Consider the following 19,665-nt stretch of genomic DNA (forward strand, 5'->3'; position numbering starts at 1 on the left):
TCACTAAGGCTACACACAAGACTCCTGCTTTCATAGACAAGCTGAACTTTTGGGATATGCATATGGAAATGTCCCATTTTGCCATCTTCCCATACTAGCATAGTTTGCCTAAGAGTCTTGAGATAGATCCAAGCAAAATTGAAAATGCCTTTAATGCACACATGTGCAGTTTCAAAATGGAACTGTGGTTTTACTTTACCCCAGTGGTTATTGGGTGTCAAAGACTCTTCCTATTCCAATCCCATTTCTGTGCTAAATCGATGCTGTAGTGAGAGACATCATTCAAAAAGGGCTCCTTCTAGGAGTGACACCAGGTTGGAAATGCAAAAAATATTGTATGAAACAAATATGAATTTGGTTGAACTCTGGTTAAAGTTGAGGGACAAATCCTATATTTGCAAATTTGCAAGGTAATGACAGAAGCTCTGGTGATATTTCCAACAACTTAACTGTATGAACTAGAATTCCTAAGCTTAGTAGCAATTAAAACTAGAGCCAGAAACAGGCTGATTAGTTTGAGAGCTGGCTACAGTGCTTGCTGAGTAGGCTAGATGTTAAACTGACATGTGTGCAAAGAAGAAATTAACCCAGATTTTAGACTAGTTGTGGGAAAAAAAAAATCCTCATTCCTGTATTGATTTACCCTTGTTGGGATGGTCGGAGCCATGGCAACCAGAGACACAGATGAGGAGGTCATCAGGCAAATAAGGATGAGAAACAATTATTTAATGCATTGAGGTTTATCTATGGTACTGTGTATAGTAATGATTTTGGAATAAGTTATTGTTTATCTTCTTTAGAACATTTTACAACATTTCTAGGAATGGTTATTGTGAAAGTTTCACTTCAGAATATTATATAACATTCTAGTACTTCTTTGCTTCATGCAGTATTGATTTCACCAAATTGTTGAATTTCATAAATTTTCCATTTGTATTAATTTCCTTTCTGCTACTTAGGGGTACCCAGTGAAGAGTTAGCCCGTGATGATTGGTTAGGACGATTTGGCCCAGCTCTTCCCTCTGTTGATTCAGCTGTGGAATCTTGGGATAGCTCAGGAATGGATCCTCCTCCTCTGGGTTCTACTCCAGCACTTTCCAAAAGAGATTCAGGTTCAGACATTGTCTTTAGATCAGGTATGTGAAAAGGGGAAAGGATTTTGTGTTGTTGCATGTAACTATTTCATTCACCAAGTTGGAATTATGAAATAGGATATTAATTCCAACTGCATATAACTGAAATTCACCAATACAGTAATTGGACATCATTAAGATTATTTTGATGTTTCATAGTGATTTACCAGAATCCACACTAAGAATAGTTTTGGAAAGAAATCTGGATTTGATCAAGACTTTTATGCAATGGCCATACAGTATATGGATAACAGCAAAATCTTTCCTGTTCATTTGGACTCCATATTTGGTGCACTCTGTTTGCACTCTTTACATAGGCTTAGCTTTACTCTGATTACCTCAGAACATCTGACTGGTTAATTCATTGCTTCCCTCAGCAGAATTTTATTTCATGTTAAAGCAGCTTCTCCTGTATCTCATAGTTATTCATACTGTCATGTATGTAAGATTTATCCTTTAGTAAAAAGATAAATGGATAAAGATGCTATGCTGAAACCCACCAAAAAGCAAAAATTTAACCATTGCAATTGCCATGAAATTGGGAGATCCAGGAAAAATTGGATGAGGAAGTGATTGTGGTGATACTGTTAAAAGAATACAATTCTGGGAACTCACCAGGTTACAGTTTAGACATTCTTAGGTAAAGCATCAAGTATTGTAATTCAGTTGTTGAACATGGCATCAATAAGAAATACGTAATCTTGTTGAAAGTGATACAAGTGAGTAAACCTGTTATGTCATACAGTGAATAAAACCAACAGTTCCCTATAGTCAAACAGCATTATCCTGCATTTATGATGAGTATCTGGTTAATGATTTTCAAAAACCATTTGATATATTCAAATTTCAAGGTCATATTAGATTGAATTTGAAATTCTTTCTGATATCCAGAAAATCTGATATCTGAACCAACACAGAGACTACTGGTTTAGAGAAGTGCAATTTTAGTATGTAGTGAAGGATAAGAGTGGATAAACAGGCAAAAGATCTCTCTTTGGCTAGGGAAGTTTAATTGAAATATATTTTAGAAAAAGCTTAGATAGGTGTCAAGGTGTTGAATTTGAATTTGTGTTGGAAAGAATACAAGTGGTTAATGAAGTTACATAGAAGTTTCTCTTCAGCAGAAGCTATTACATCCAGTTGGAAAAGTTGTAGAAATGCTGTTCTGTTTTGAAACTCATAATTAGTAATCATATCACTACATTCATTGAGATTATTGTTGGACATGTTTGGGTTATGTCAACAGACTGTGGCAGTACTGTGAAACGAAGAGGGGGAACAGAATGTAGAGAGGAGACTAATGGTGCTGGAGAACCTGATGATTTAGAAGCCAACAGAAAAGACCCTGAAGATGAAACAAGAGACGCTTGGAGGTCACCATCTCCGCCACCATCTATAGACAGTGGCCAATCAGGTTTGTCTGGTTACTACAAGAACTTGTGGAGCTGGTACCCACGTCTTTTTCATTTGTCTCTCATGAAGAGATATGACATCATTTTTATGTTTTCTTTTGTTAAAGTAATCATAAAAACCTTGCTGCATTAGATTTTCAATGGGACTTTCTTCATGTGAAGACGACTGAAATATTTCTAAGTTGCTTCTTTGTCAGTTATCATTTGAGCTTAATTAATTTTCCCTAATGTTGATTTTTGCATCTGTTTTTGTACTTCCCTATTGTTTTTGTTGAATCTTTAAATCTATAATATACCACAAATTATTTTTGAATGTTTATATTGTGCCCTAAATGGAGGAATCAGTGTTTTTATGCTAGCTTGATCTAGAAGACAGTTGATTGTTGTGTTTTTCATATAACTATGTGCTGAATTAAGTTTGCTTGCTAATGAGTCTCTTCCATGTGTTTGCTCATACAGTCCTAGAATTTATTAATTAATAATCTCTCTGCTTCCAACTTAAAAGTGCATGCTTTGCCACATCAAGAGAGCTTTATTGAAGAAAATCTCTAGAAAGATATTCAATACCTGTGTTTTAGCATACATAAATGATATGCACAGATTTTTTTCAATGAAGTTTCTCATAATTTTTCCATAGTCCTCCTGTTTATTGAATAAGAACCCTTGGCTGGGGGTCTTAGAAGTATTGGTGTTTGTGAGGTTTAAGGCATGTTGTTTATGGACCACCAGAGGATAAAACGGACTGGGACAAGATGATTGCAGACCTCAACCAGATAAGCGAGAGCTGCGGCCTCCGAGATCGTCCACAGTCACCTGCAATCCTTCTCCCTCATGGACCTGCAGGTAGAAATACTCTCTTAGTTCAAAAAGAGAACAAATGTTCAGTATATACTACATATTTAGGTGCAGTACAGTGGACTATAAGTAAAGTATTGTAGGAGTGTGTTGATTTTGTCCACTAACAAAACTATTCCCACTCATTTTTTTTAGTTATTTTTTTCATGCTGCTGTAAGAGATTTTATTCATTATTCTTATTTTAGGCATGTTCTTGAAAACAGATTATGCATAATTACTTGCTGAAATGATTATTGTAATGATGCAGAAAATTATTTTAAAACTGAATCTTTTTAGGAAACTAGGCAGAGGTAAGGAGACACCAAAAAAATAGTAATTAAAAGGGTTTGTTTGAAATGCACTCCTATGAGAGTAACTGTAACTTATCTCTGCCTGCCCATAAAACACAGTGGCTCCTTTTTTGATTTGTTTCCCATTTGTGAGATCTGACCATGAAGCCTACAGTGAATGAATCATGTCAATTTGCTAAACTTTATAAAGAATAATATAGGTCTTTTTTTTCTTTTATGTTGAGAAGGCACAGGCAACTGAGTACCTTGATTAAGACTATCTCACAAACATGAGAAATGTCTGGGGTAAACCATGGAAATGTGTGTGGGGCCTGGATGTGGATAGGGAGATGTGGTTTCGGTGCATTGCACATGACAATCTGTGCTATAGTTTATGGTGTTGATATTCTTTTTTATTATTAGATTTCATTTATAAGTAATTAAACAAGGTTTGAAAATATTTCATTTTTATTCTTAGATGTACTGAAATTTATAAGTTAAAAAACTCACTTAAATCCTGTGGTAACCAGCTTCATTCAGTTGACTTTGTTCTTAGAATTGCAAGCTATTTTTTGTCAAAATTGTAGTAAATGAACTGATATTAAGTGGGGCATACATGTATTATTTTTCATACAGATCAAAGGAGCTATAGAGAAAAAAGACTCAGTCTCCTTATTCATAAAATCACTTTAATGACCTTATGGTATACTGATTATGTGTTTATGTAAAGTAGATTTTGTGGTCTTGACTGTACCAGCAGATGATTTGCATTAAAATATCCCATGTGAAAAATGTTGTTAGTATTTATAACAGAAGTATGATGCCCTTTGGCTGCAAATTTTTCAAAATTCCTGTTATGAATAAGTATTTCTTGGTTATTTACATTGCCAGTATTTGTGAAAGATTAATTTTCTGTGAACAGTTAGAAGTCATGTTCTTTATTAATAAATTTACTTATTTCTTAAGAATTATCGTTAGTCTAAACTGCTTTACTCATACAGCAGTCCAGATGTAAAGCAAAATTATTTAAAACCACAAACCTCAGAGGTGATAATTAGATGGGACATGTAAATGGTAAAGGAATGCAAACAGAGTTTCAGTGATTCCAGTACATTCCTGAGAAGTGACTGTATTATTGGTTTAAGATGGTGGGTTGATGCACTACCACCAATTAATTTCTGTGTTCCTTTCATCTGTGATTCTAAGAAAATCAAATAAAGACTAGTTTTATTTGATTTTCCTCATCTGATACATAGGAAATTCACTTAAGGATTGCATGTGCAGTTTAAGGTTTGTCATTAATTTTTTTTGTTTTCCATTTTTACCAACTTTCAAGCTCTGTTAGGTTTGATTTGCTTTGTTTGCTTATCAACGGTTATGATTGTTCTTTTAAAAATGTTGTAAAGACATATCTTGTATTTTTCAAATTGTCTTTTCATTATGTTTACAACTGATGATAAAACATTTACTCTTCCATTCATTTGATCAAGTTCTCAGCACGATATTGAAATACTTTGGTATGAAATTATTTAATTGCTTTTTACAAGTGTTCTGTCACATTTGAGAGCTTGGAGACCCATAGCTCTACAGATTAGTTCCCATAATGTGAATAAGTATATGTCATTGATCCACTTCTTTTAAGTGAGAATGGAGTTGAATGGTAGTAGTTAGATTCTGTATTAGGATCATGTATTTTGCTTCATGATGATCTGTAAATCTTCAAGTTCAGATAAGTAGAGTCATAAGACATAATTTCTGACTCAGTATTTGAAAAGAAGAATATCACTTAGCCTTCAACCCTTCAGTTTTCCCACTAGGCACTGTAATGCAACACAAGAAAGAAGGTCAAGTGAGTGGAAGTGATGTTCCTGTTAGTAATGCAGGAACTGATGTTGCTCGTTGTCAGACGTTATCACCAAGGAGACGACCAGCAGCAGGTGTTTCTAATATTGGTATTAGTGGGGGAGAAGCAAAGGAAGAAGGTAGCTATTCTGTCAGTAATGCTGCCCTCACATATTCTGCCACATATTCAAGGACAGCCTCACCTCCACGTAAGTTGTTCATGAATTACATTAAAGCTTTAGAATTCTTGATGTACAGTTTGGACAGTTATGTAAGTAAACCATAATAACTATTTCTGTATTCTGTTATCTTCCTCTTTCCTTACAGCTAGGTGACTCAACCTTGACTTTCCCAAAATATTATGGCCTTCTTATGTCTCTCTGTACACAAACTAAAACTTCAACATTTTCGATATTTGAAATTATGTTGAATGGAATTTTGGATGCTTTGAACAAATCTATGAATAGGAAAATTCTGAGCAACCTTATGATAAATTGTCATTGATTGACTTTTGTGTAGATTAGGCCAAATCATGACCCATGTGTAATGTATGCACCTACAACTAAGGCATACATATCAGCATGGATTTCATCTCATTCCTCAACACTGACATGGTCCCAAGCAGTGTGTATATTTTTTTAGTTTCTTTTGAACATTTCAGCAAGTTTTTGGTCTTAAAATTCATTTAGAATGTCAGAAGAGAAATAAGAATAGTGCTAATTCTGGGAGCAGGAAGGGAAAGTATTGTAGTTTAAGCCAGCAACACAAATTTAAAGTGATTGAATTTGAACTCCATGTATCCCTATGTTTTGAAAGACACAGCAGATGTTAGGCATTATGCTGCTTTGAAAATTTTGACTTAGAATTGTTATTACAGTATCTGAACAACCTAGACATACATGTAATTCATTTAATTTTGTACCAAAAATGAGTTTGATGTAGAACACACTTTTTAAGTAAAAAATAACCAAAAAAAATTACCATTATTGAAATTATTCCTTTACATCAAATTATTTAATTCAATCTTTCCTCCTTGTCATATATTTTGAAATGCTGAGTATGCAGTCTGTTGGGGATGAGAGGGCCTGGGAAGTGAGTCAGTTGTTGTTTGCCGATGATATAGCTTTGGTGGCTGATTTGAGAAATTGCAGAAGTTGCTGACTGAATTTGGAAAAGTGTGTGAAAGGAGAAAATTGAGAGTGAATGTGAATAAGAGCAAGGTTATTAGGTTCAGCAGGGTTGAGAGACAAGTTAGTTGTACTGAGAGTTTGAATGGAGAAAAATTGGAGGAAGTGAAGTGTTTTATGTATCTCGGAGTGGACTTAGCAGAGAATGGAACCATGGAAGTGGAACTGAGTCATTGGGGGGGAGTGGTTCTGGGAGCATTTGGAATCGTGGAAGTGGAAGTGAGTCATAGGGTGGGGAAGGGGGCAAAGGTTCTGGAGGTGATGATGAAAGTTTGGAAAGACAGAACATTATCCTGGAGAGCAAAAATGGGTATGTTTGAAGGAATAGTAGTTCCAACAATATTATATGGTTGTGAGGCATGGGCTATAGATATGGTTGTATGAAGGAGGGTGGTTGTGCTGGAAATTAAATGTTTGAGGACAATATGTAGCATTAGGTAGTTTGATTAAGTAAGTAATGACAGGGTAAGAGAGATGTGTGGTAATAAATAGAGTGTGGTTGAGAGAGCAGAATGGAGTGTGTTGAAATGGTTTTGACATATGGAGAGAATGATTGAGGAAAGATTGACAGTGGATACATTTGTCAGAGGTGGAGGGAAGGAGAAACAGAGACCAAATGGAGGTGGAAGGATGGAATGAAAAAGATTTTGAGTGATTGAGGCCTGAACTTACAGGAGGGTGAGAGGAGTGCAAGGAATAGAGTAAATTGGAATGATTTAGTATACTAGGGTCGAAGTGCTGTCAGTGGACTGAACCAAGGCATGTGAAACATCTTAGGTAAACCATGGAAAGGTCTGCGAGGCCTGGAAGTTGATAGGGAGCTGTGGTTTCGATGCATTACACATGACAGCTAAAGACTGAGTGTGAATGAATGTTTCCTTTTTCGTTTGTTTTCCTGGTGCTACCTCTCTGACACAGAGGGTGGTGATGATGTTTCCTGTGGGGTGGGGTGACACTAGGAATGGATGAAGGCAAGCAAGTAGGAATTTGTGCTTAGGTATATATATGTACATGTTGATATGTATATTGATGTATATGTACTTGTTTAAGCATGTATGTATATGTGTGTATATAAATGGATGCGTCTTTCTTCGTCTGTTTCTTGGCACTACCTCACTGATGCTGTCTCTTACAGATGTATTTCTCCTTTGGTCTTATTTCTGTAACTACTTAAACCACATTTAGATAATATTTATTGTTATTTTCTTCAGGTGTATTCCCTCTTTATATTGAAAGCACTTATTTATCTTGATTTTTTACCTTGACGTCTGGCCCATCTTGTTGATTCCATATCATCCTATTGTTTATGTTTCTCACCCTATCCAGTTTCCTGGCTTTGCAGGTACATCTTAAGAAATTGATCTCAATTGTCTCTGTTATACCAAACATTTCTTATAACTCACATATCAATAGCATATATTATAATGGCTTACACTACTATTTTCAGTTAGCTTTGTTTTTCTGATGGTTAAAGTTTTATGCTTCATTGCTGTTCTGAGAGCTGCACTAGTATTTCTGCCATTTAGAACTATTTTCATATATGCATTTGATAAACTTTGTCACAGAAAAAATTTCTAATTTCATTGTTATAGATCTTAGTGGTATTGCATTCTGAGTTTATATAGTATACTTATTGTAACCATTTGATCATAATAGATGTTTCTAATTGTATAGCGGGAGGTGGACAAGTGTACCAAGTGACTCTCCTTAAGGACCGTGTGTATGAGGACTTTGGCTTCAGTGTGTCTGATGGTCTCTACGAGAAAGGTGTTTATGTCAACAGAATCCGAAAGGGTGGACCAGCTGACAGATCTGGGGTGCTTAAACCTTTTGACAGAATTCTCCAGGTGTGTTTTTTTTTTTCGTGTTTTGTATCAGACATGTGAGACAGAAGGACAATTAGCCTTGACATTGATAGCCAAGTTCTATTTGGCAATCTATAACCAACAGAAGCTCATGCTGTACTGTAAATGAAAGTGACCATTATGCAATAGATGCATAACTTCGTGAGGTTTATCCATTTTGGAGTTGCCACTTTATTTGAAAAGTAGTGTCCCCCCTTAAAAAGAAATCTTCCTTTTCTTGGCTGATGTTAAATCATACAGCATGATGAGTACCATACAAAACTGCTATTTTTTACTAAAAGTGTGTATTGCAAAGAATGCCAAGGTATCAGAGAATGTTGTGCTTAATTTTTCTCTTAATCTTCGTGGCAGTTCATAGCTGGTAAGACGAGATAACTAAAAGGGTTATAGAGTATTATTCACCAGTTGGTTTTCAGTAATCACAGGAGAAGCATTATCCTTTGTCCATTGATGATTATCTCTTTATTCGTAACTAGTTTTTCATCTCTCAGTATGTGGCATGGTGATGCTTGCAGCCTCTTGAACGTATCACTTATTCTAGCACCTTTTGAAACATTTGATGACACCCCTTATCCTTCCTTTCTTCTCTTTTATATACACTCTTAAGTTTCCTTTTCCATTTTCTCCATATTCCCAAACTATCTTTATAATATATTCAGTATATTTTTACCAGTAGCTTGCCTTCCTTTCATCACTTAGATATCTCAGTATCCATTTGTCAGATTTTCTTTAAGATAGTTTCTTAGAAAGTTAAGATTTTGAAACCCTTCCAGTTTTCATCATCCAGCCAAGTGATTTTCCTTTTGTAGGTGCCACCACTTTACTCCTTGTAGCATTTGATTTTATTTTCTTCAGATACAAACCTATCAAGACCTCTTCTCAAAGACCCAGATTTCTCTTTCATCTTCATCATTCTTTTTCACTGTTACTTCTTATTCCATACTTGTTTCCAACACCTCCATTATGACTCCATTCAGAAAAACAGTAAGTAGCCATATGGACGTAAAGGTTCCTGTTTTATGCCACCTTTAACTTCAAACCACATTCATTCCCGTGTCTGCCCCAATGCACTTTTTTTGTAGAAACCCTTTAGCATTTTCTTCCCAGCTTAGTACTTTTTTTCCTTTATTTAAGTTAATCTGAAATTACAAAAGAAGGTCCACTGGCAATTATTAAGCAACTTTGTTTGAGTAACTTTTTGACATTGATATTGCCTCTTCAGAATGTTTTATAAAGCATTCAAAATTCATACCCTTAAGCTGTGAAAAATGCTTAGAATTGATGTTTTTACTGTCTTTGGCCTCAGATACAAGAATTGACGTTTCATTTTTCTTTGTGATATACTTAAATACGTTGATATTTATGTTTATCTTTTGCAAAATATACACCTGAGTTCAAAAACCAGGTACATTTAGTCATAATCTGAAAGTATTTGCTGTGGATTTTGATAACAAAGATGATGTCTTGCCATAGCCTGATTTTGCATTGCATAATCAGTATCATTTAGCCTCTTATCCACCTTTATTAGGAAAATAAATTTTTCACTTTCATTCCTCATACTTGATTTTTATCCTTGCTTCATTAATATTTCTAATGCTAAACCATCAAATGTAGAGTGCTGTTATATTATTTGAATGGTTAATCAAATTATAGGTCTAACATCATGATTGGTTACTTTCAGTAAGAGTTTGAGCTGCCATTGGGTGTAGATATCCAACTAAGACAAGTTTGAAGCACTTAAAGCTTACAGATTCTCCAGTATGCACACAGTGGTTTTATGCATAAAGAAGTCTCTAGAAATTAGAAATAATTTTCTCTAAACCGAACAAGCCTTTATTATTATTATTTTTTTTTTTTTTTTTTTTTTATACCTCGTCGCTGTCTCCCGCGTTTGCGAGGTAGCGCAAGGAAACAGACGAAAGAAATGGCCCAACCCCCCCCCATACACATGTACATACATACGTCCACACACGCAAATATACATACCTACACAGCTTTCCATGGTTTACCCCGGACGCTTCACATGCCTTGATTCAATCCACTGACAGCACGTCAACCCCTGTATACCACATCGCTCCAATTCACTCTATTCCTTGCCCTCCTTTCACCCTCCTGCATGTTCAGGCCCCGATCACACAAAATCCTTTTCACTCCATCTTTCCACCTCCAATTTGGTCTCCCTCTTCTCCTCGTTCCCTCCACCTCCGACACATATATCCTCTTGGTCAATCTTTCCTCACTCATTCTCTCCATGTGCCCAAACCACTTCAAAACACCCTCTTCTGCTCTCTCAACCACGCTCTTTTTATTTCCACACATCTCTCTTACCCTTACGTTACTTACTCGATCAAACCACCTCACACCACACATTGTCCTCAAACATCTCATTTCCAGCACATCCATCCTCCTGCGCACAACTCTATCCATAGCCCACGCCTCGCAACCATACAACATTGTTGGAACCACTATTCCTTCAAACATACCCATTTTTGCTTTCCGGGATAATGTTCTCGACTTCCACACATTTTTCAAGGCTCCCAAAATTTTTGCCCCCTCCCCCACCCTATGATCCACTTCCGCTTCTATGGTTATTATTATTATTATTATTATTATTATTATTATTATTATTATCATTTATTTTATACATTTATTTATTATACTTAGTCGCTGTCTCCTGCGTTAGCAAGGAAAGTGACAAAAGAATGGCCCAACCTACTCACATACACATGTATATACATGAACGCCTACACACGCACATATACATACCTTTACATTTCATCATATATGTACATATACATACACAGACATTTACACATATACACTTGTACATATTCATACATGCTGCCTTCATCCATTTCTGTCGTCACCCCGCTACACATGAAATGGCACCCCCCCCCCCCCCCCCTCTCCCCTGTGTATGAGCAAGGTAGCGCTAAGAAAAGACAACAAAGGCCACATTTTTTTCACACTCAGTCTCTAGCTGTCATTTGTCACGACAGTTCCCTCTCCACATCCAGGCCCCACAAAACTTTCCATGGTTTACCCCAGACGTTTCACATGCACATCTCAAGGTATACATGTATATGCACCCACAGACATATACATATATACACATGTACATAATTCATACTGTCTACCCTTATTCTTTCCCATCGCCACCCCGCCACTTATGAAACGACAACCTCCTCCCCCTGCATGTGCGCAAGGTAGCACTAGGAAAAGACAACAAAGGCCACATTCGTTCACACTCAATCTCTAGCTGTCATGTATAATGCACCAAAACCACAGCTCCCTTTCCACATCCAGGCCCCACAGAACTTTCCATGGTTTACCCCAGATGCTTTACGTACCCTGGTTCAATCCATTGACAGCACGTCGACCCCGGTATACCACATTGTTCCAATTCACTCAAAATCCTTTTCACTCCATCTTTCCACCTCCAATTTGGTCTCCCACTTCTCCTCGTTCCCTCCACCTCTGACACATATATCCTCTTTGTCAATCTTTCCTCACTCATTCTCTCCATGTGACCAAACCATTTCAAAACACCTTCTGCTCTCTCAACCACTTTCTTTTTATTACCACACATCTCTCTTACCCTTTCATTACTTACCCGATCAAACCACCTCACACCACATATTGTCCTCAAACATCTCATTTCCAGCACATCCACCGTCCTTTGCACAACCCTACCCATCTATACATAATTGCCGTTTCTCACGTCAGTGAGGGAGCACCAGGAAACAGATGAAGAATGGCCCATCCACTCATATACACATGTATATACATAAATGCCCACATATGCACATACACATACATATCAACATATTCATACATATATGCAAACATTACGTACATACACATGTACATGTTCATACTCACTTGCTTTCATCCATTCCTGGCACTACCCCACCCCACTGGAAAAAGAGCATCACTATCCCCTGCTTCAGCAAGGTAGCGCCAGGAAAACAGACAAAAAATGCCACATTCGTTCACACTCAGTCTCTAGCTGTCATGTGTAATGCACCGAAACTACAGCTCCCTATCCACATCCAGGCCCCACAGACCTTTCCATGGTTTACCCCAAACGTTTCACATGCCCTGTTTCAGTCCAATGACAGCACTTTGACCCCAGTATACCACATCATTCCAGTTTACTCTATTCCTTGCATGCCTCTCACCCTCCTGTATGTTCAGGCCCTGATTGCTCCAAATGTTTTTTACTCCATCCTTCCACCTCCTATTTGGTCTCCTGCTTCTCCTTGTTCCCTCCACCTCTGACATATCCTCTTTGTCAGTCTTCCCTCATACATACTCTCCATATGTCCAAACCATTTCAACATGCCCTCTTCTGCTCTCTCAACCACACTCCTTTTATTTCCACACATTTCTCTTACCCTTTCATTACTTACTCAATCAAACATTTCGCTTCCTCTAATTTTTCTCATTCAAACTTACACATATATATTATAATTTTTTAATATTATTATTATTATTATTATTATTATTATTATTATTATTATTATTATTGTTATTGTTATACTTAACCAATGTTTCCCACGTCAGTGAGGTAGTGGAAGGAAAGACAAAGAATGGCCCAGCCACCCACATACACATATATATATATACATACATGCACATGTATATATATATTTGCATTTCAACATATACATACACAGGCATATTCATATATACACATGTACATATTCATACTTGCTGCCTTCATGCATTCCCATCACCACCCCACCACACAGGAAGCAGCAGTAGCACACACACAGCCCTATCGAGGTAGTGCCAGTAAGACAAAAAGGCCACATTCGATCACACTCAGTCTCTTGCTGCCGTGTGTAATGCACCGAAACCACAGCTCCCTTTCCATATCCAGGGCCCACATACATGATCGTTGTTTCCCGCGTCAGCAAGGTAGTGCCAGGAAACAGACGAAGAATGGCCATCCACTCATATACACATATATATGCATAAACGCCCACATACGCACATATACATATACATATTAATATATACGTACATATACGTACACAGACATATACATACATACACATGTACATAATTCATCCTTTCTTGCCTTCATCCATTCCTGTCGCCTCCCCGCCCCACAAGAAAACATCATCGCTACCCCCTGCTTCAGCAAGGTAGCGCCAGGAAAACAGACAAAAAGGCCACATTTGTTCATTCTCAGTCTCTAGCTGTTATATATTTATTTATTCATTTATTATACTTGATCACCATTTCCCACATCAGCAAGGTAGTGCCAGGAAATAGATGAAGAATGGCCTATCCACTCATATATACATATGTATATACATAAATGCCCATACACGCACATACACATTTACATGTCAACATATACACATGTACATATTCGTACTCATTTGCCTTCATCCATTCCTGGTGATCAAGTTTAATGAATAAATGTAATTCTTTTTAATACATATTCGCCAGACTCTGCCTGCTGGAAGTTATGCCTTGCGTGAAAAGTCATCTTTTTTGAGGCTGTATCATTGGAGTATGGTTTTGTGAAAGAACTCTTCATTCAAAAGGAGTTGACATTTCTTTGCTACTGGAAATAATGCAACTAAGCTTGTGATGCATTTACCTCTGGAAAGAAATCATCCATAGGCAAAATCAGGATTCTTTCTTAGATAGTGGTCCTAAGATGATTATAAATGAAATTGAATACTTAGCTTATATGAGATGGTTTTAGTTAGGGCATTCAGTTACCCATGCCATCTCAGCTACCTTAGAATGATAAACCTATGTATTTTTTATTATTTTGAAGAAAATGGTTAATAACAGCAAACATATGTTTTAGTAGTTGTTTAACTTCTTAACTTTGAATCAGAGAATTTTCCTCATGATACTTCATACTAATCCTAAAAGAAGAAAGTGATTTATATGATGCTTATGTAATCTTTCTCTTCTACAGGTGAATGATACTAGAACACATGACTTTGACTGCTGTCTTACTGTGCCCCTCATGGCTGCAGCAGGAGATCGCTTAGTACTGGTCGTGTCAAGAAACCCTCATGCAAACCCAACACTTGATTTTTCATCTGATGTTCATTCACCTGCATGGAATGACATAGATGAGGTTGAAGAAGAAGAGATAGTAGGAGAAAAAGATGAACTTGGAGACCAAGACTTAGAGCCATATTCCTCTCCCACACTGTCTTTCACACCCATACCCACCATCCTTAAGACACTTTGAATAAGATTTTAAGTTGAAAAATTCCATCCACCATTTAATTAGTTACTTGTAGATTTTTCTTTTGCTTTTTAACTACGAGAAATTAGAAGAAATCTCTATATTGTACATAATGAAACACAAGCTGCAGTGAACATGAGACCTTTCATTGTGATAATGACTGAAATTGATATTCCTAAGATTACAGTGTATATAATTTACATACTTGTTTTGAAGAACAGACTATTCACAGAAACCAAGTTAGTTTTGCATTTTGTTAATAAAAACAATAATCTTAATATAAAACAATATACATTGTATGCATACATGTTTTAACAGTCAATGAAATGGTATATCTTAAGTGTTGGTGAGCTGATTTTATTTTGCACTTAATTGCATGCCATATGCACGCCAGTAAAATGTATGGGAAAAGAGGGAATCTGTTCAGTTGCTTACCTAGGAGCAAATGTCAGATTAGGAACATTGTACAAATGGCCTTTTGTAACTATTTTATATATATATATGATGATGATATTGGTTCAGAGGGAGGGGCCCCAAATTATATATTGTCTCTATATTAAGGAACCGCACAGATACTTAAAAGGTTAAAGTGGTATGAAATATGACCTTTTGATATTATTAGAGAAAGTTCAGCTAGAGTATTTAAGGGGCTTCCAAGGTGAGCTGGGGAGGAGGAGGCCATCAGTAGTGTCTTCATTCATCCAGTAGTAATTGTCTGATTATGCACTGTAAGCTACAGACTTCTTCAGCTTAGATCATTTTCTAGGGCTATGAAGCTTTTGAGGTTATGCTCCACATGGGAGCATGGTAAGGTGGACTCCTCTGAAGTGGATGGTTCTTACTACTTGTAGATGGAGTAAACAAATATATTTTTCATACTGGAGTGCCAATCCTGCATTATCATGGTAGCACAAGAACAGACAAAGAAAGACCACATTTGCTCACATCCAGCTGTCATATCTAATCCACCAAAACCATAATAGCTCCCTTTTCACAACCATACCCCACAGATCTTTCCATGGTTTACCCTGGCCACTTTACATGCCCTAGTTCAGTCCATTGACAGCACATTGACTCCTTTATAACAAAATCAAGTATATATATATATATGTATATATATATATATATATATATATATATATATATATATATATATATATATATATATATATATTTTTTTTTTTAAACTATTTGCCATTTCCCGCGTTAGCAAGGTAGCGTTAAGAACAGAGGACTGGGCCTTTTTTGGAATATCCTCACCTGGCCCCCTCTGTTCCTTCTTTTGGAGAATTAAAAAAAAAAAGAGAGGGGAGGATTTCCAGCCCCCCGCTCCCTCCCCTTTTAGTCGCCTTCTACGACACGCAGGGAATACGTGGGAAGTATTCTTAATCCCCTATCCCCAGGCGACAGCGACAAAGTATAATGACTGAGTTTGGTAAAGTGTGTGAAAGCAGAAAGCTGAGAGTAAATGTGAATAAGAGCATGGTTAATAGGTACAGTAGGGTTGAGGGACAAGTCAACTGGGAGGTAAGTTTGAATGAAGAAAAACAGGAGGAAGTGAGGTGTTTTAGATATCTGGGAGTGGATTTGGCAGCAGATGGAACCATGGAAGTGGAAGTGAATCATAGGGTGGGGGAGGAGGCGAAAGTTCTGGGAGCGTTGAAGAATGTGTGGAAGTCGAGAACATTATCTCGGAAAGCAAAAATGGGTATATTTGAAGGAATAGTGGTTCCAACAATGTTATATGGTTGCGAACCGTGGGCTATGGATAGAGTTGTGCGGAGGAGGGTGGATGTGCTGGAAATGAGATGTTTGAGGACAGTATGTGGTGTGAGGTGGTTTGATCGAGTAAGTAATAATAGGGCAAGAGAGATGTGTGGTAATAAAAAGCGTGTGGTTGAGAGAGCAGAAGAGGGTGCTTTGAAATGGTTTGGTCACGTGGAGAGAATGAGTGAGGAAAGATTGACCAAGAGAATATTTGTGTCAGAGGTTGAGGGAACGAGAAGTGGGAGACCGAATTGGAGGTGGAAAGATGGAGTGAAAAAGATTTTGAGTGATCGGGGCCTGAAAATGCAGGAGGGTGAAAGGCGTGCATGGAATAAAGTGAATTGGAATGATGTGGTATACCAGGGTCGACGTGCTGTCACTGGATTGGACCAGGGCATGTGAAGCGTCTGGGGTAAACCATGGAAAGTTCTGTGGGGCCTGGTTATGGAAAGGGATCTGTGGTTTCAGTGCATTATTACATGACAGCTAGAGACTGAGTGTGAACAAATGTGGCCTTTGTTGTCTTTTCCTAGCACTACCTCGTGCACATGAGGGGGGAGGGGGTTGTTATTTCATGTGTGGCGAGGTGGCGATGGGAATGAATAAAGGCAGACGGTATGAATTATGTACATGTGTATATATGTATGTGTCTGTGTGTGTGTATATATATGTATACGTTGAGATGTATAGGTATGTATATGTGCGTGTGGATGTGTATTGTATATACATGTGTGTGTGGGTGGGTTGGGATGACATATATATATATTGGTGAAGGAAATTTTTTCTCGGGTTTTTAAATTCTTTGATTTATCCCTTCATGGAATGTAGTACAGCCATACTCTCTCCATACTAAGGGAGACAGTGATAAGCAGGAGAAATTAAAAAGAAGTGCCTTAGTGTTAGTTTCTTAGTGTATAGATGTACCATATGAAGAAAGATTGAGGAGAGGAAATGGGGGTGGACTTCTCAAAATTAACCAAACTGTGGCATAGGACTAAGAAGGTGACACTTTTTTGGATGTCAAAGTGATGAATTTGTAGAGTGAGCTGAAAGAGTTAGTAGTAGTGAATCCTAAGATGAAAGCTTTCAAGAGCAATTATGATAGGTACTAGCTCATGAGGCTTTATATAAAAGATGTCATCAATATGTCCCTAACTACTTAGAAGTCATATTCATTTGTAAAGGTAAGCCACTCATAACTCCTTTTTTTACCAGTCTTAACTGGTGCACATGGTAGAAAAAGTACCCTACTTTTTTTCTTTTTTTTTTTTTTTACATGACACCATGGACAAGGGATTTTGAGATATGCCCATTGGTTTAGCCTTATGTTTGTAGCCCTGCTTTCATGATATTTTATATATTGATTGCTAGCTACATTGTATTTCCTATCATATGCCATCATTGATGTTATATTGATTTCATATTTCATTGGAAAACCCATCAAGTGGAACTACCATAATTATCAGGAAATAGTCTCACATTCATGCCAACTATCCCTACCAAGACAACATGAGTCATATTGATAATTTCAAAATTAATTGGAAACATCCAGAGATTATTTTTTTTTACCAATTTTGCATAATATGATGTATAATGGTAACTGTAGGATTAATAAAACCAAGGACTTACTGAACTTGGTCATGAGCAAATTTAGAGATATTTCATATTCTTCTCCATTAGCAGATGTGTTCCTGGGAGAGCACATAATTTGTTTATAAGGTTTGCATACGAGTGTTATATACATATATATACAGTATATATATATATAAATAAATATTTTTTCAGATTATTATTGTGAAATTACTGATGTACATATTGTATATGATAATTTGTAATACCCAAGTAAATAAGGACATGAGAATGTACATAGGATGAGGTTATTAATTTTTCAGTCACTTGGTGTCAGTACTGGGCGATAGATACAAAGGGGCAGCTTAGTTTCGTAGGAAGCTCTCCTAACATTTTCTGTCAGCAAATTAGTACCATTAGTACTACAGCAATAATACTATTGTCATCATTTTAACTTGCCTTCTGTTAATATATTCACATAGAATTTGTAGTTGTTCATTGCTCTTTTTAACATATAATGAAGAATGTAATGATTCAGCTGGAGTAGACACCATCATATGGTAACTGCTTCATATGTAGTACCCAGTCATCACACTGTACAAGTTCCTCGACAGTCACATATGCCATCCCTTAAGTTAATTATAAAATGCCTTTATCATGTTTATGTTACTACTGCAAGTTTTTCCGAAGTTTTTGCTCTACAGATTTTGTATACAGTGTTATTTTTTTTAAGGATACTCACTGACAGTCATGTTGAGGGAAGAGGTGTCTTTCCTTTTTAGAAAGCTCCATACTTCTAAGATTATAGAATTATACTTATGCCATTCACTTATAGAAATATATGAATGCCAGATAGTTTGAAATATTTGTCGTAAATTGGATATGCCACCATTCCCGCACATCCTTAGTTTCCAGTTTGGAAAGTATGACTTTTTTCTTTTCGTAAGGAGGAGTTCTGATATACAGTCAGAAATAAACAAAAATGTTGTTGCTGAAGAAATGTATCAAGTTTTACTAGCACACAAGCAGTATTATGTGACCATTTATTCTTTATGTTATTAATAAGAATATAATCTGCTTCATGCCAAAATATAATTACTGTAGAGGGGCATGTGATAAAGGACATGTACATTTGTAAAATACTTGCATTGATCAAATACATTGCATCACCTGCTACCACTCATGGCCTATGATTGTTCAAACTTTTTGTATTAATGAGCTGCTTATGGTACCACACATTTTGTTCATAATTATTCTAGATTTCTATAGATAAATGAAGTAACGATTTCATGATATTATTCCACGATTCAGTGTCCAAATGTTATAAAACATCTTGTTTTCCCTAGTCATGTAGACAATAGAAATTTTGTTATTTGAAAATTTACTTTTGAAACACCTCAGGAATGATTTTATTCTTTCCCCAGTCAGAGCCTGCGATGTAATCAATATTTTCTGCGAGGTGGTTTGTGTAATGATAAGTTAAGAAATTATGTATTTTTTTAACAAAATGTACAAAAATAAAGTACAAGGAGTAACATA

The 19,665-nt window shown here is 36.6% G+C and overlaps 1 protein-coding gene across 17 annotated transcripts in view; it reads left to right on the top strand.

Moving 5' to 3' along the window:
- Grip (Glutamate receptor interacting protein) overlaps nt 1-19,665 on the top strand; it is a 232,745-nt gene extending 213,080 nt beyond the window's left edge. For 13 of the 17 annotated variants that reach the window (XM_071694696.1, XM_071694697.1, XM_071694695.1 and 10 more), the window contains 6 exons: nt 960-1,136; nt 2,380-2,547; nt 3,275-3,388; nt 5,476-5,721; nt 8,374-8,546; nt 14,512-19,665. In XM_071694696.1, the coding sequence (XP_071550797.1) occupies nt 960-1,136; nt 2,380-2,547; nt 3,275-3,388; nt 5,476-5,721; nt 8,374-8,546; nt 14,512-14,793 (1,160 nt within the window). In that variant the 3' untranslated portion in view covers nt 14,794-19,665. The remainder of the gene's footprint in view (nt 1-959; nt 1,137-2,379; nt 2,548-3,274; nt 3,389-5,475; nt 5,722-8,373; nt 8,547-14,511) is intronic. The other 4 variants (XM_071694690.1, XM_071694692.1, XM_071694693.1 and 1 more) reach the window with 4 other exon arrangements.

The sequence above is a fragment of the Panulirus ornatus genome, chromosome 57 (genome assembly GCF_036320965.1).
Source record: "Panulirus ornatus isolate Po-2019 chromosome 57, ASM3632096v1, whole genome shotgun sequence".
Lineage (NCBI taxonomy): Eukaryota > Metazoa > Arthropoda > Malacostraca > Decapoda > Palinuridae > Panulirus > Panulirus ornatus.